The sequence below is a fragment of the Cetorhinus maximus genome, chromosome 9 (genome assembly GCF_964194155.1).
Source record: "Cetorhinus maximus chromosome 9, sCetMax3.hap1.1, whole genome shotgun sequence".
In the NCBI taxonomy this organism is placed as follows: Eukaryota; Metazoa; Chordata; class Chondrichthyes; order Lamniformes; family Cetorhinidae; genus Cetorhinus; species Cetorhinus maximus.
This window is the reverse complement of record NC_135887.1, coordinates 55,099,080-55,113,436: the sequence shown is the minus strand read 5'-3', so window position 1 is coordinate 55,113,436 and position 14,357 is coordinate 55,099,080. Positions and strand designations below refer to the sequence as shown.

General features: G+C 42.9%; 1 protein-coding gene across 7 annotated transcripts in view; it reads left to right on the top strand.

The window, feature by feature from the left end:
* LOC144684663 (protein CASP-like) overlaps window positions 1-14,357 on the top strand; it is a 651,698-nt gene that overhangs the window by 261,747 nt on the left and 375,594 nt on the right. For all 7 annotated transcript variants that reach the window (XM_078548749.1, XM_078548745.1, XM_078548743.1 and 4 more), the window contains exon 4: window positions 13,703-13,781. In XM_078548749.1, the coding sequence (XP_078404875.1) occupies window positions 13,703-13,781 (79 nt within the window). The remainder of the gene's footprint in view (window positions 1-13,702; window positions 13,782-14,357) is intronic.

The following is a 14,357-nucleotide window of genomic DNA, read 5'->3' as shown; positions in this document are numbered from 1 at the left end:
ATAGGTGGAGATAGCCAAAAGATGTCATAGACAAAAGGACAAAGAGGTGTTGAAGGTGGTTATATTATCTAAGGAATGTGCTAATTAAGGGTAGAAAGCAGTACAAGCAAGGTACAGATAGCCCTAATGGGGGTGGGGTGGGGTGAAGGGAAGGGAAGGGATCGAAATAGGCTTAAAGGTAGAGATAAAACAATGGATGGAAATGCATTTAAAAATAATGGAAATAGGTGGGAAAAGAAAAATCTATAAATTATTGGAAAAAAAGGGGGGGATCGGAAAGGGGGTGGGGATGGAGGAGAGAGTTCATGATCTAAAATTGTTGAACTCAATATTCAGTCCGGAAGGCTGTAAAGTGCCTAGTCGGAAGATGAGGTGCTGTTCCTCCAGTTTGCGTTGAGCTTCACTGGAACATTGCAGCAAGCCAAGGACAGTCATGTGGGCATGAGATCAAGGTGAAGTGTTGAAATGGCAAGCGACAGGGAGGTCTGGGTCATGCTTGCGGACAGACCGAAGGTGTTCCGCAAAGCGGTCACCCAGTCTGCGTTTGGTCTCTCCAATGTCGAGGAAACCGCATTGGGAGCAACGAATGCAGTAGACTAAATTGAGGGAAGTGCAAGTGCTTCACTTGAAAGGAGTGTTTGGGCCCTTGGTCGGTGAGGAGAGGGGAAGTAAAGGGGCAGGTGTTGCACCTTCTGCGGTTGCATGGGAAGGTGCCGTGGGAGGGGGTTGAGGAGTAGGGGGTGATGGAGGAGTGGACCAGGGTGCCCCGGAGGGAACGATCCCTGCGGAATACCGCCATGGGGGGGGGGTGAAGGGAAGATGTGTTTGGTGGTGGCTTCATGCTGGAGTTGCGGAAATGTTGGAAGATGATCCTTTGAATGCGGAGGCATCCGCCCTCACACCTTCCTCTCCCTCCCAGAACCATGATAGGGTCCCCCTTGTCCTCACTTATCACCCCACCAGCCTCCGCATTCAAAGGATCATCCTCCGCCATTTCTGCCAACTCCAGCATGATGCCACCACCAAACACATCTTCCCTTCACCCTCCCTGATGGCATTCCGCAAGAATCGTTCCCTCCGGGACACCCTGGTCCACTGCTCCATCACTCCCTACACCTCAACCCCCTCCCATGGCACCTTCCCATGCAACTGCAGAAGGTGCAACACCTGCCCCTTTACTCCCCCTCTCCTCACCGTCCAAGGGCCCAAACACTCCTTTCAAGTGAAGCAGCATTTCACTTGCACTTCCCCCAATTTAGTCTACTGCATTCGTTGCTCCCAATGCGATCTCCTCTACATTGGAGAGACCAAACGCAGACTGGGTGACCACTTTGCAGAACACCTTCGGTCTGTCTGCAAGCATGACCCAGACCTCCCTGTCGCTTGCCATTTCAACACTCCGCCCACATGTCCGTCCTTGGCCTGCTGCATTGTTCCAGTGAAGCTCAACGCAAACTGGAGGAACAGCACCTCATCTTCCGACTAAGCACTTTACAGCCTTCCGGACTGAATATTGAGTTCAACGATTTTAGATCATGAACTCTCTCCTCCATTCCCAACTCCTTTCCGATCCCCCCCCTTTTTTCCAATAATTTATATAGATTTTTCTTTACCCACCTATTTCCATTATTTTTAAATGCATTTCCATCCATTGTTTTATCTCTACCTTTTAGCCTATTTCGATCCCTTCCCTTCACCCCACCCCACCCCCATTAGGGCTATCTGTACCTTGCTTGTCCTGCTTTCTACCCTTAATTAGCCCATTCCTTAGATAATATCACCACCTTCAACACCTCTTTGTCCTTTTGTCTGTGACATCTTTTGGTTATCTCCACCTATCACTGGCCCTCTACCCAGCTCTTCTTGTCCCACCCCCCCCTTAAACCAGCTTATATTTCACCTCTTTTCTATTTTTACTTAATTCTGTTGAAGGGTCATTCGGACTCGAAACGTTAACTGTGTTCCCTCCGCAGATGCTGCCAGACCTGCTGAGTTTTTCCAAGTATTTTTATAAATGGAAGGATATTGAGAGGGGTAGAGGAACTGAGAGACCTTGGAGTGCATGTCTACAGGTCCCTGAAGGTGGCAGGACAGGTAGATAAGGTGGTACCGAAGGCATATGGAATTCTTTCCTTTATTGGATAAGGTATAGAATACGAAAGCAGAGATGTCTTCTGGAACTGTATAAACTGCTGGTTAGGCCACAGCTGGAGTTTTGCGTCACCACATTACAGGAAGTACATCATTTCTCTGGAGAGAGCACAGAGGAGATTTACAAGAATGTTGCCAGGGCTTGAAAATTGCAGCTATAAGGAAAGATTGGATAGGCTGAGCTTGTTTTCCTTAGAACAGAGGAGGCTGAGGGGGTGACTTGATTGAGGTGTACAAAATTATGAGTGACCTAGATAGAGTAGACAGGAAAGACTTGTTTCGCCTAGCAGAGAGGTTAATTACCAGGGGATACAGATTTATGGTGATTGGTAGAAGGATTAGAGGGGAGATTAAGAAAAGCTCTTTCACTGAGAGGGTGGTGGGTATCTGGAATTCACTGCCTGGATTGGTGGGTGAGTTAGAAACCCTCAGCTCATTTAAAAGGTACCTGGATCTGCACCTAAAGTGCTGTAACCTGCAAGGCTACCGGGTGCTGGCAGTTGGGATTAGAATGGGCGGCTAGTTTTTTTTCAGCTGGCGCAGGCACGATGGACTGAATGGCCTCTTTCTGTGCTGTAATTTTCTATGGTTTTGTCTTTTGAGTCTTTTGCTGCTTCCCTTAATTTTTTCTTGCAATCTTCAAACTCTCCCGAAAGCCTGGGCTTGGACTTGATACATTTGCCTAGAGCTGTGTTAGCTGAATTTTGATTTTGAAATTTGTGCTTTCCCAGGATTTCCCAAATGCACCCACCCCCCACCCCCAACTCTACTCAGTACTGCCAGGCTCATTCATGTCCTTCCCCTCACCTTACTGAGACACACCTGAAATTCAGCAGTGAACCAAGCTTCACATTCAAACCTGAGTTCTGACAAATTCCAGGATCCCCCTGCAAGGAATGCTCCACGTATCCAAACCCCAGGACAATCCACCAGTACGCCAGAGCACTGCAACTTAAAACCCTTGCGCTCTCCCGAGTACTGCTACATACCAGATGTCTATGTCTAATTTGTGCATCTTGAATTTCAACAGCATTAAAGTAGTATGGGATGGAATTCATCAACTTCGGGGTTGGAATATATAATTTAATCGGGCACTTACTTTTACTTTTCATGTAAAAATAGACAAAGTTGTGGAATTCAGGCAACAAAGAACCATCTAAAAATCCAAGAATACGATTGGATAGAAAAGAAATTGGTTTATTCAGTCAGTGTTATTTTATCCCCAGCTTGGTAAAAACAGCTATATTGTTATAAAAAGGTCAATCTCTGATTTGCAGTGAACAATGCCATTGGTGATCCACTAGCTATGAAAAACAACTGTTTTCTCCAGGCTTTTTTGAGGGAAGTTCTTTTGAGTTTCAGACAAAACTTTAAAAAGATTGTATATTTTTGAAAATGCTGTGATAAGCTTTAATATAGTTAGAAAGAGTTGTTCAGTTGTCTCACAGTTTCTAAATAGCAATTCTGAGAATTAAAAAATGCGCATGTTGATTTGTTGAACAGCAAGACTTTGTATGATATGTCTGTGCATTGTTGCTGAACACATGCCCTAAAATACTTTGAGTCCTGCCAATATTGCACCTGTCATTGGTTCCGGTGCTGATCTCTCCCCTCCCCCACCCCGCCCAGAGTTTGGGGGGCTGCCATTGAACATGTCATTAGCTTGGGGCATGTGGGTACTACAAATACATCCCCAGTGCCTACCTAATCATACATTCTGTAAATACTTATGTCCATCTACATGTATTGAATTGAGCTGGTCTCCTAGTTCTAGCTATCTACTCTGCTCACTCCATGTAATGGATCCCACGATTGCTTCAGGTCCCTTTACAGGCTTGGGTGCAGGAACTTTAAGCTTGGGGAGGTTCTTTCTTTAGTTGCACTCCGCAGTTCCCATATTACGGGACCTTGCCTTGTAAAGACTGTTGCACAATCTGTGCCTTGCCAGGCAAAGAGGAAACTTCCTGAAATTGTGGTGACCCAGTGCACCTGGATCTCTATTATCCTGGGTAGGAGTGTTTCACTGGTAGGACGCTGGCGTGGCCCCTTTGGAATTTGGCTTCATAGTTTGTAGCAAAGACAAGCCATCTCTATCCAAACTCATGTACTAATTCTATCATGGAATCCATGCTCCCTTCCCATTCCATTCCTGGATACCATCATGTGTTGAACTTGATTTTACAGAACACTAAGTTCCTTTTCCTTCCTCCTGAAAAGAAAACTTGGTCAGTGCTGGTAATTTCTGCCTCCATAGGGAAGAATAGCATTGCAATTGGGGGAGGGGTCCACGAACTCTCCTAAAGGTTGAGTGACATGCTGGACCACAGTTCCTCTTGGCCATCACTTCCTCTGGTTCTCTCAAGGTCTCACACCCGTCCCTCAACATTGAGGGAAATCTGGTAGTTTTGATTCAGATTTAGTTTCTGAGAGCTTCTTCTGATTCTGTGTGAGGGATTAAAGCCAGCTTACTTATCAAAATATTTCAAATTTTGTCTTTGTATTTCGATGCAATAATTAGTCAATTGTCTAAAAATAAGTATCCAGAGAAGGGAATCAAGGCACACACTTTGGACAGAATTTTCTGCCAGTCGGGCGGGCCAGTTGGGAGCGGACGCGGAGCCGATCACCGTCCGCGATCGGCTGCGCACTGAGCCGATCACCGCCCGCAATCGGCTGCGTGCCGCCATTTTACATGGGTGGGCCAACTAAGGCTTGCCCAGCGTGACACGCGTCCGGTAGTGCTCAGCGCTACCTGTGCGGGCGGGAGGAAGAGGAAGAGTTGGGCCCTGCACTCTATCGTGCATACGTGTGAAAGAGCGCAGAAATCTCCGAGACATGGAGCTGCCTCAGGGAGATTAAATTCAGATTTAAAGTTTGAAAAAAAGAAAAATGTAAATTATTCAGACATGTTGCCTCATGCGACAGTGTCACATGAGTTGGGAAATGTTTATGAATAGTCAAAATTTTAAAAAAATTATTTAATAAAACCTTCAGGAACCCTCATCCCGCCCGTGGATGAGGTTTCCTGAAAAACGCGAAGGCCGCTTGGACTCTTCACCTGCCCGCCAACCTTAAGGTTGGATGGGCAGCCCTGTCAATTACCTAAATTGGTTTATTAATGGCCTTAACAGGCCTTTGACAGTTCAGTGGGCGCACAGCCGCCTCCAGTGCGTGCCCGCCAAACGAAAGATCGGAGTGACGCCGGGACACACGCCTGACGTCACCGCGTGTCATTTTACTCGTTGGCGTGCGAGTCCCGCCCCCGCAAGCTGAGGTGAAAATTCTCCCCTTCAAATATGTGATTTGTTGAAATATATGCAGTTCATCTTCAGTTTAACAGTTTTAGATTCAAATGATGTCTACCTGAAACCTCCTAAGACATTCAGTTAATCCAGATGAAAAATGGAAGGAACGAATCACTATCATAAAAGTACAGCATAGTTTAATATAGGGAAGTGCTCCCTATTGCAAATACAGATGGATAATGATCCAAGACCCAACCAGTGAGACAGAACCAATGGTGAGGTTTGAGACAATTGGCTGTGCATTGACAAAACATTATATGGAAGCCCAGTATTGGTGAGTGAGCGGCCCATTGAACACCAGTTTTGGGGTGATCAATGCCTAGAGGGCATCCATATCCACACACATCCATGATTTCAGGTCAATTGCTGTACCACAGTACAAGGCCAAGAATACTGCACATGGTTGGGAATGAATAAATTAGAAGGAATTAAAAATTATACTGTCTTGAAATTCTACTTGGGAATGATATGAATGATAAGGATGTTACAGCTAATATGGTTAAGGAGCAAGAAGCTTTGGCCAGAGCCAGCAAACAGTTGTTGAGCTGAACCAGACCAAATTAGCAGCACTGGCTACAGTAGCAAACTCAGTCCATATGGTACCTGAGCTACTTAGCAAGTCCGAGGAACTCCCATATGCTTATTGTGACTGTAGAGCTTCATGGTCAAAGTACTCAGTGCGAGAAATCTTTAGCAGGCTGAGCAGTTTGCCCTACATTAAATGATGTGCGAGTCTAAAGCATCAGAGGCAAATGAGCAGGAACCTGCAGGATGGTACTAACTTTTTTAAAATTGATTTGTTCATGGATGTGGGCGTCGCTGGCTAGGCCAGAATTTATTGTCCATCCCTAATTGCCCATGAGAAGGTGGTGGTGAGCTGCCTTGAACCGCTGCAGTCCATGTGGTGTAGGTAAACCCACAGTGTTGTTAGGAAGGGGGATTCAGGATTATGACTCAGCAACAGTGAAGGAACGATGAAGTAGTTCGAAGTCTGGATGGTTTGTGGCTTGAAAGGGACCTTGCAGGTGGGTGGTGTTCCCATGCATCTGTTGCCCTTGTCCTTCTTTGGTGGTAGAGGTTGGAGGTTTGGAAGGTGCAGTCGAAAGAACCTTAGTGAGTTGCTGCAGTGCATCTTGTAGATGGTACACACTGATGCCCTTGTGCGTTGGTGGTGGAGGGAGTGAATGTCTTACGGTGTAGACGGGGTTTAAATCAAGCAGGCTGCTTTGTCCTGGATAATGTCGAGTTTCTTGAGTATTGTTGGAGGCTGCACTCATCTAGGCAAGTGGAGAGTATTCCATCACACACCTGACTTGTGCCTTGTAGATGGTGGACAGGCCATGGTGAGTTATGCGCTACAGAATTCCCAGCCTCTAACTTGCTCCTATAGCCACAATATTTATATGGCTGGCCCAGTTCAGTTTCTGGCTAGTGGTAACCCCTAGGATGTTGATAATGGAAGATTCAGCGATAGCATTAAATTAAACATTAAATGTCAAGGACAGATGGTTAGATTTTCTCTTGTCGGAGATGGTCATTACCTGGCACAGGTGTGGTGTGAATCTTACTTTTCACATGGATTTGTTCTGCTTTTTGTGGACCTGGGCAATTTTCCACTTTGCCATGTAGGTACTAGTGCTATAGCTGTACTGGAACAACTTGTCTCAAGGCACGGCAAGCTCTGGAGCACAAGCCTTCAGTACTATTGCTGGAATGTTGTCTAGGCCCATAGCCTTTGCAGTATCCACTGCCTTCAGCCGTTTCTTGGTGTCATGTGAAGTGAATCGAATTGGCTGAAGACTGACATCTGTGATGCTGGGGACCTCAGGAGGAGGCCGAGATAGACATCCACTTGGAACTTCTGGTTGAAGATTATTGCAAATGCTTCAGTCTTGTCTTTTGTACTGATGTGCTGGGCTCCCCCATCCTTGGACATATTTATGGAGATGACGACTCCAGTTAATTGTTTAATTGTCCACCACCATTCACAACTGGATGTGGCAGGACTGCAGAACTTAGATCTGATCTGTTGGTTGTGGGATCACTTGGCTCTGTCTATTGCATGCTGCTTCCTCTGATCGGCATGCAAGTAGTCCTGTGTTGTAGCTTCACCAGGTTGACACCTCATTTTTAAGTATGTCTGGTGCTGCTCCTGCGATGCCCTCCTGCACTCTTCTTTGAACCAGGATTAATCCCCCGGCTTGATGGTAATGGTGGAGTGGGGGTTTGGGGGTGGGGGGGGCGGTGCGATGTTAGGCCATGAGGTTACAGATTGTGGTTGAACACAATTCTGCTGCTGATGGTCCACAGCGCCTCGGGTGCCTAATTTTGAGTTGCTAGATCTGTTCGAAATCTATGCCTTCTAGCACAATTTTCGTCTGAAATTACAACTGAGAGTTTTTGAGGGACAGAAAGTGTGAAGATGGTGGTACCATGGACATAATGAAAGATTTACTAAAGGTACTGTGTATGATATCCCTCTTGCAGGACATCAGGGTTAAAAATTACAAAGAAAATATTGTTGCAGGAACACGGCTCCAATTTGGAGGACATGTAATACTCTTTCATATTTTTTCATTCCTCCTTTTGCTTTCTCCCATTAAAAACTACATTATCATCAGTAATATTAATGGCACTTTTCAACAACACTCAACTGAGTAGCTAATACTATAGTTACCTACCCTGCTCCATGTCACCATTTTGAAACTCCCAATTTTTTCCTTTTCTCAAGTATTACTTCAACCCCTCTCCACTGCTTAACTTCCTGCTCAATGCTGTTTTGAACTCCCATCCACTTCACAACCTAGATCTCTTTCTTCCACCCATAGCTCTTCAGTTCTGCTCTCCATTTCTGTTTCCCTCTTCTCCCCTGATAACTAAAGTCTCTCATCCCTGATATGCTCTTAGTGCATCTCCTCTGCGTTGGATCCTTGACATTCACCATAAAGCAGGATGCCCAAAACTGGTCACAATGGTTTAACTGTGGCCTAACCAATGAGTTACAGAGGTTTAGCAGTCCCTCAGTCACTAGTTTGTTTTTAAGAAGTACATTTCAGCTGTACAGTGTGAGAAATGTTGATATAATTTTCAATGGGGAAACACTGAGATATAAAACAAGCTTTTGGCTGCAATATGGTGGAAAAACAATGTTAATAATATTAGAGTGTGAAAGTATGACAAGTCTAACAAATATTTTCAACCTTAATTCCTCTTCTCAGTCGGGTTGGATGTGCTGACAGGGAGAAATCTCCACAATCTTGTTGTTTGTAAGGGATGAGTGATTAGATTTTTATTCAAGATGCTTGTGGTTTAGTTTCATAGAATACAGGGACAGGACTTGGACTTCCCTCCCCATTGTATATTTGAATTTTGAAATTAACATTTTACTTTTGTCTGGTTGAACATTTTCTGTCTTCAGGCAGAATCCTACCATTAATGATTTTCAAGTTAAATGTTGATCATTAAATGTTTACTTATCTGAAATGAATATGTTTGGAATTACTTTGAGACCTTTACATTGTGTATGAGAGATGAGATATTTTCTTCTGAGACCAGAGAGTTATTCAGTTCTGTGATTGCGTCAAACGGAGTCTTTTGTTCATTTATTCTGGCCCACGCAGAGCAGTTTAGAATATCTTGTTGACTCCATTAAAGGATTGAGTGGGCGCAATTTCAATTAGAGTCAGTTTTTCCGGTTGTTTTCAAACTTCAGTGTAAATTCTTAAAAAAGTTTTTACAACCTCAAGTCTGAAAGATTCTTGAAGCTTTTCCTATTAAGTTCTATAAATAAAATGTAAATGATCACTTTTTAGGGAATCTTTAAATGTGTAGTTGGGTGTTTTATGGAAAGTTATGAAAATTGACATTTTGTTAGAGGGACTGGTGGGCTAGCGATATAAACTTAGCTTTTGTCATCAGCTTTTCTAATCAGCATCAACAATTTGGATTACAGTGCTTCAGTCGCCATTTGTGAAAAGAATTTCAGCATTGTTACTTTCTAGTTATGCCTAAACTGTGTGCAACAGTGTCCCTCCAATCCCTTGCTGAAGTGGCTGTTACTCGTTTGAGCCTGGATAATGTATTTGAGGTTGTCGTGGCTGACCCCAAACTGACCCATCCACTATCGCACACTCACCTCCAAAAAGGATACCTGGATAACAAGCAGGACTGGAAACTCTGGCCATATTTCTTTATCCTGTCTTTAGTTCTGTAATGCTCTTTCCATTCGTAACTTCAGTGCATGTAAAATTAGAAATGTGATTGGCATAGATCAGTGTGGCTCACTATATTTGCTCACTAAGCCATTAGACAGATACAGTGTCCAGTACTATATATTCTCCCATGATGGTCATTTTATTGCCACTTAGGCATACACAGCTATTTTGTTTTTACAGTTGGAACTGATTATTTTCTTGGGGCTAACATGTTACTGAAATCAAGTTTGATAGAAAAAGAACAGTTAGACCTGATTAAAATTTAATTCCAGCTGCTGGCTGTAAAGCTACCAATGACCTATACATGGAACAGCTACAAAGTACAGTTCCTACCTTTCTCGTACTCCTGAGCTGCCTGTTGACTAAGCACATAGTACATACGAATATATGAACTTACGAATTAGGAGCAGGAGTAGGACACTCGGCCCTTCGAGCCTGCTCTACCATTCAATAAGATCGTGGCTGATATGACTGTAATCTCAATCTCAAGCCAGGTATTAGTTTAGTAAACCTTCTCTGAACTGTTTCCAACGCATTTACATCCATCCTGAAATAAGGAAATCAATTCTGTACACAATACTCCAGATGTGGTCTCACCAATGCCCTGCATAACTGAAGCATGCCCTCCCTACTTTTTTGTATTCAATTTCCCTCGCAATAAATGATAACATTCTATTAGCTTTCCTAATTATTTGCTGTACATATACTAGCCTTTTGCAATTTATGCACTAGGACATTTAGATCCCTCTGCATATCTGCAATCTCTCACCATTTAGATAATATTTATTTATTTTTTATATCTTTTTTATTTTTCCGACCAAACTGGACAATTTCCCACTTTCCCACATTATACTCCATTTGCCAGATCTTTGTCCACTCTTTTAACCTATCTATATCTCATTGCAGCCTCCTTGTGTCCTCTTCATACCTTACTACCCTACCTATCTTTGTGTAATCAGCAAATTTGGTAACCATACCTTTGCTCACTTCATCCAAGTGATTTATATAAATTTTAAACAGCTGAGATCCCAGCACTGATCCCTGTGGCACACCACTCGTTACACTTTGTCAATCAGAAAAACACCCATTTATGCCTTCCCCCTGTTTCCTGTTAGCTAGCCAATTTTCTGTCCATGCCAATATGTACCCTTTACACCATGAGCTTTTATTTTTCGCCATAATCTTTGATGTGGCACCTTAACAAATGCCTTCTGAAAATCTACAGTACGTACACCAGTTCCCCTTTATCCACAGCATATGTTACTTCTGCAAAGATCTCCAATAAGCTGGTTAAACATGATTTATCTTTCACAAAACCATGTTGACCCTGATTACCCTGAATTTTTCCAAGCGCTGATGGGATATGGACATCATTGACATCTATTGCCCTTAAGGTGGTGGTGAGCTGCCTTCTTGACCTGCTGTATTCTGTGTGGCGAGTGTTTTGGTACAACTGAGTGGCTGTCTAGCCTTTTCAGAGAGTTTAGAGTCAAACACATTGCAGTGACTCTGGTTTCACACATAGGCTAGGCTGGGTAAGGACAACAGATTTCCTTTCCTGACTGGCTTTAGTGAACCAGATGGGTTTTTGCAACAATTTGGTAGCAATATAGTCATCATAAATGATATTAGTCTTTTAATTTCCAAACTTATTTGATTAACTGAATTTAAATTCTCCAGCTGCCGTGGTGGGATTTGAACTCATGTTTGTGGATTATGAATCCAGATCTCTGGATCATTGGTCCGGTTACTGTTCCTGTTCGATAGAAAGTTGCTTGGTAAATTATTTGATTCCTGGTAGAAAGCAAGAAATGGGTCTCTGAGCAGCGATGATAGGAAAATTATAAAGATTGGGAAATTCTTGGTCTTCGTTTACATCATAAACCTGACAAAAAGGTGTGTGATGTAATCGTTCAAAAGCACCAATTATAATTGGAAGAGCAAATAAAACAATAGCGAAAGGACATTGATAGGTGGGGCATTTATGTGACTGGTGTGGGTTTCTCTTAATGCTATATAGTGTTGCTCAGTGTGCTAAACATGAATCTTATCACTGTTGGGATTGGAGTCCTAGAGTATCATGATTTGCAGATCCTGGAGACGATTATTAGCCTCAGATATTGTGGGTTAGATGATGTTTGGCCAGGTTAGGAAAACAGTAAAAACATATTTTAGGAAGAGAGAGAAAAAGGCTAATGAAATTTTCTTGTGAAGTGATTGTATACGATGGGCTGGGCGGTTAGTGACTGCAACAGTTGTTTAATGCCTTGCGGCTGTGTAACTGTTTTTGGAAGATAACCAGATAATGGAATAGAACCATAGAAAAGTTACAACACCGAAGGAGGCCATTCGGCCCGTCTTGTCCATGCTAGCCCGAGGACACCCAGGTGTGCTTTCTAATTCCACCTTCCTGCACCCGGCCCATAGCTCTGCAGCTTACAGCACTTTAGGTGCAGATCGAGGTACTTTTTAAAAGAGTTTAAAATTTCTGCCTCTACCACCAACTTGGGCAGCGAATTCCAGACACCCACTACCCTCTGCGTAAAAAAGTTCTTCCTCATGTCTACACCTTCTGCCACTTATCTTGAATCTATGTCCCCTGGTTCTAGAATTCTCCATCAAGGGAAACAATTTTATCCTGTCCACTCTATCCATTCCCCTCATAACCTTGTACACCCCAATCAAGTCACCCCTCAGCCCTCTTTGCTCCAAGGAAAACATCCCCAACCTATCCAATCTCTCCTCGTAGCTACTCTCAATATGAGTGTCTGTTGATGTCCCTGTTCCTTAATTTTATTGAAACCCACCTGTGGCTGGTGTTATTTTCACATGTTTGATGTGATTTTATTTTTACTTTTGCTCCTTTGATATTAAAGTGGGGGTATTGTTAACATTTGACAAAAGAGCTGTGGATTCTGAGGGCCAATTACAAATTTCTAGGCAAAGATTGATAAGATTTTTGCTAGTCAAGGGATTGTACTGAGGCAGCTCAGATGCAACATGCTCTGTAGAGAAAAGTTGAATATTATTGCACTTTCTGTAATGACCATTCTGAAATGTTTTGAAATGCTTTTTAAGGTTTTTATGAATAAAGTATATTTTTGGGAAAAAACAGTGGGTAAATAGAGTTAAGGCAAAAAGCAGCATTGATCTATTAAATAGTGGAACAAGCTTAAGGAACTGAATGGCCTACCCTGTTCCTATCTTACTATAGCAATAATCCTACTCCAATCATGAAAGAAACAGAAAATACTGAAAACACTCAGTGAGCCAGATAGCATCTATAGAGAGAGAAAAGCAGAGTTAATGATTTTTTTTGTCGACCTTCCATCAGAACTGGGGTGACACTAATGATGAACAGTTTTTAAGCAAGTACAGAGCCATGGAAAAGGGGAGAAGGGTAATACTAAAAAAAAAATGTCTGTGATAGTATGAGGGAAGAAGTGATTAAATTATACTATTGTTGTGGTTCTGGAGAGCAAAACTTGGATGTAAGTATTTATAAATGCTCGGAATGATTTGAATGCACATAGTTATTATTTTCCTGTGAAACTTTGAAACTCAGAAGTTTTGTAACAAAACAACAATTTATATAGTGCTTGTAACATAGTGAAATGTCCAAAGGAGCTTCATAGGAACGTTATAAAACAAAATGTGACACTGAGCAATGTAAGGAAATATTAAGTCAGATGACCAAAGCTTGGTCAAAGAGTTATGTCTTAAAGAGTGTTTTAAAGGTGGAAAGTGATGTAGAGGGGCAGAAAGATGTAGTGAGGGAATTCCTGAACTTAAGGCCTAGGCAATTAAAGGCACAGCCATCAACAATGGAGCAATTATAATTGGGAATAAACAAGAGACTGGAATTAGAGGAGCACAGATATCTCTGAAGATTGTGGGGCTGGAGGAGATTACAAAATTAAATGTAAAAACAATTTAAAAATTAATTTTAATATTGAAAATTTAGCCATATCTATGGCTTTAAGGAAAGAGTGATGTTTTTCTTTTAATGAGAATTTTTGTTGTTTGTTTCAGATCGATGCCCTAAGTAAAAGAAGCAAAGAAGCAGAGGCAGCCTTTTTAAATGTTTACAAAAGATTAATTGATGTTCCAGGTATGTTTCTGGTTTATCCTTAGTTTTTTATAATTCATTTATAAGATGTGGGTGTCACTGGCTAGGCCAGCATTTATTGCCCACCCCTAATTGCTCTCACTTTGGTGGTGAGCTGCCTTCTTGAACCACTGCAGTTCCTGTGGTGTAGGTACATACGCAGTGTTGTTAGAAAGGGAGTTTTAGGATTTTGATCCAGCGATAGTGAAGAAATGGCGATATGTTTCCAAGTCAGGATGCTGAGTGGCTCGGAGGGGAACCTCCAGGTGGTGGTGTTCCAATGTATTTGCTGCCCTTGTCATTTTAGACGGTAGAAGTCATGGGTTTGGAAGGTGCTGCCTAAGAAGCCTTGGTGAGATCCTGCCATGCATCTTGTAGTTGGTATAAGCTGTTGCTACTGTTCGCTAGTGGTGGAGGGAATGAGTGCTTGTGGAACGGGTGCCAGTCAAGCAGGCTGCTTTGTCCTGGATGGTGTCAAGCTTCTTGAGTGTTGTTGGAGTTGCACTCATCCAGGCAAGTGGAGAGTATTCCATCCCACTCCTGACTTGTGCCTTGTAGATAGTGGACAGGCTTTGGGGG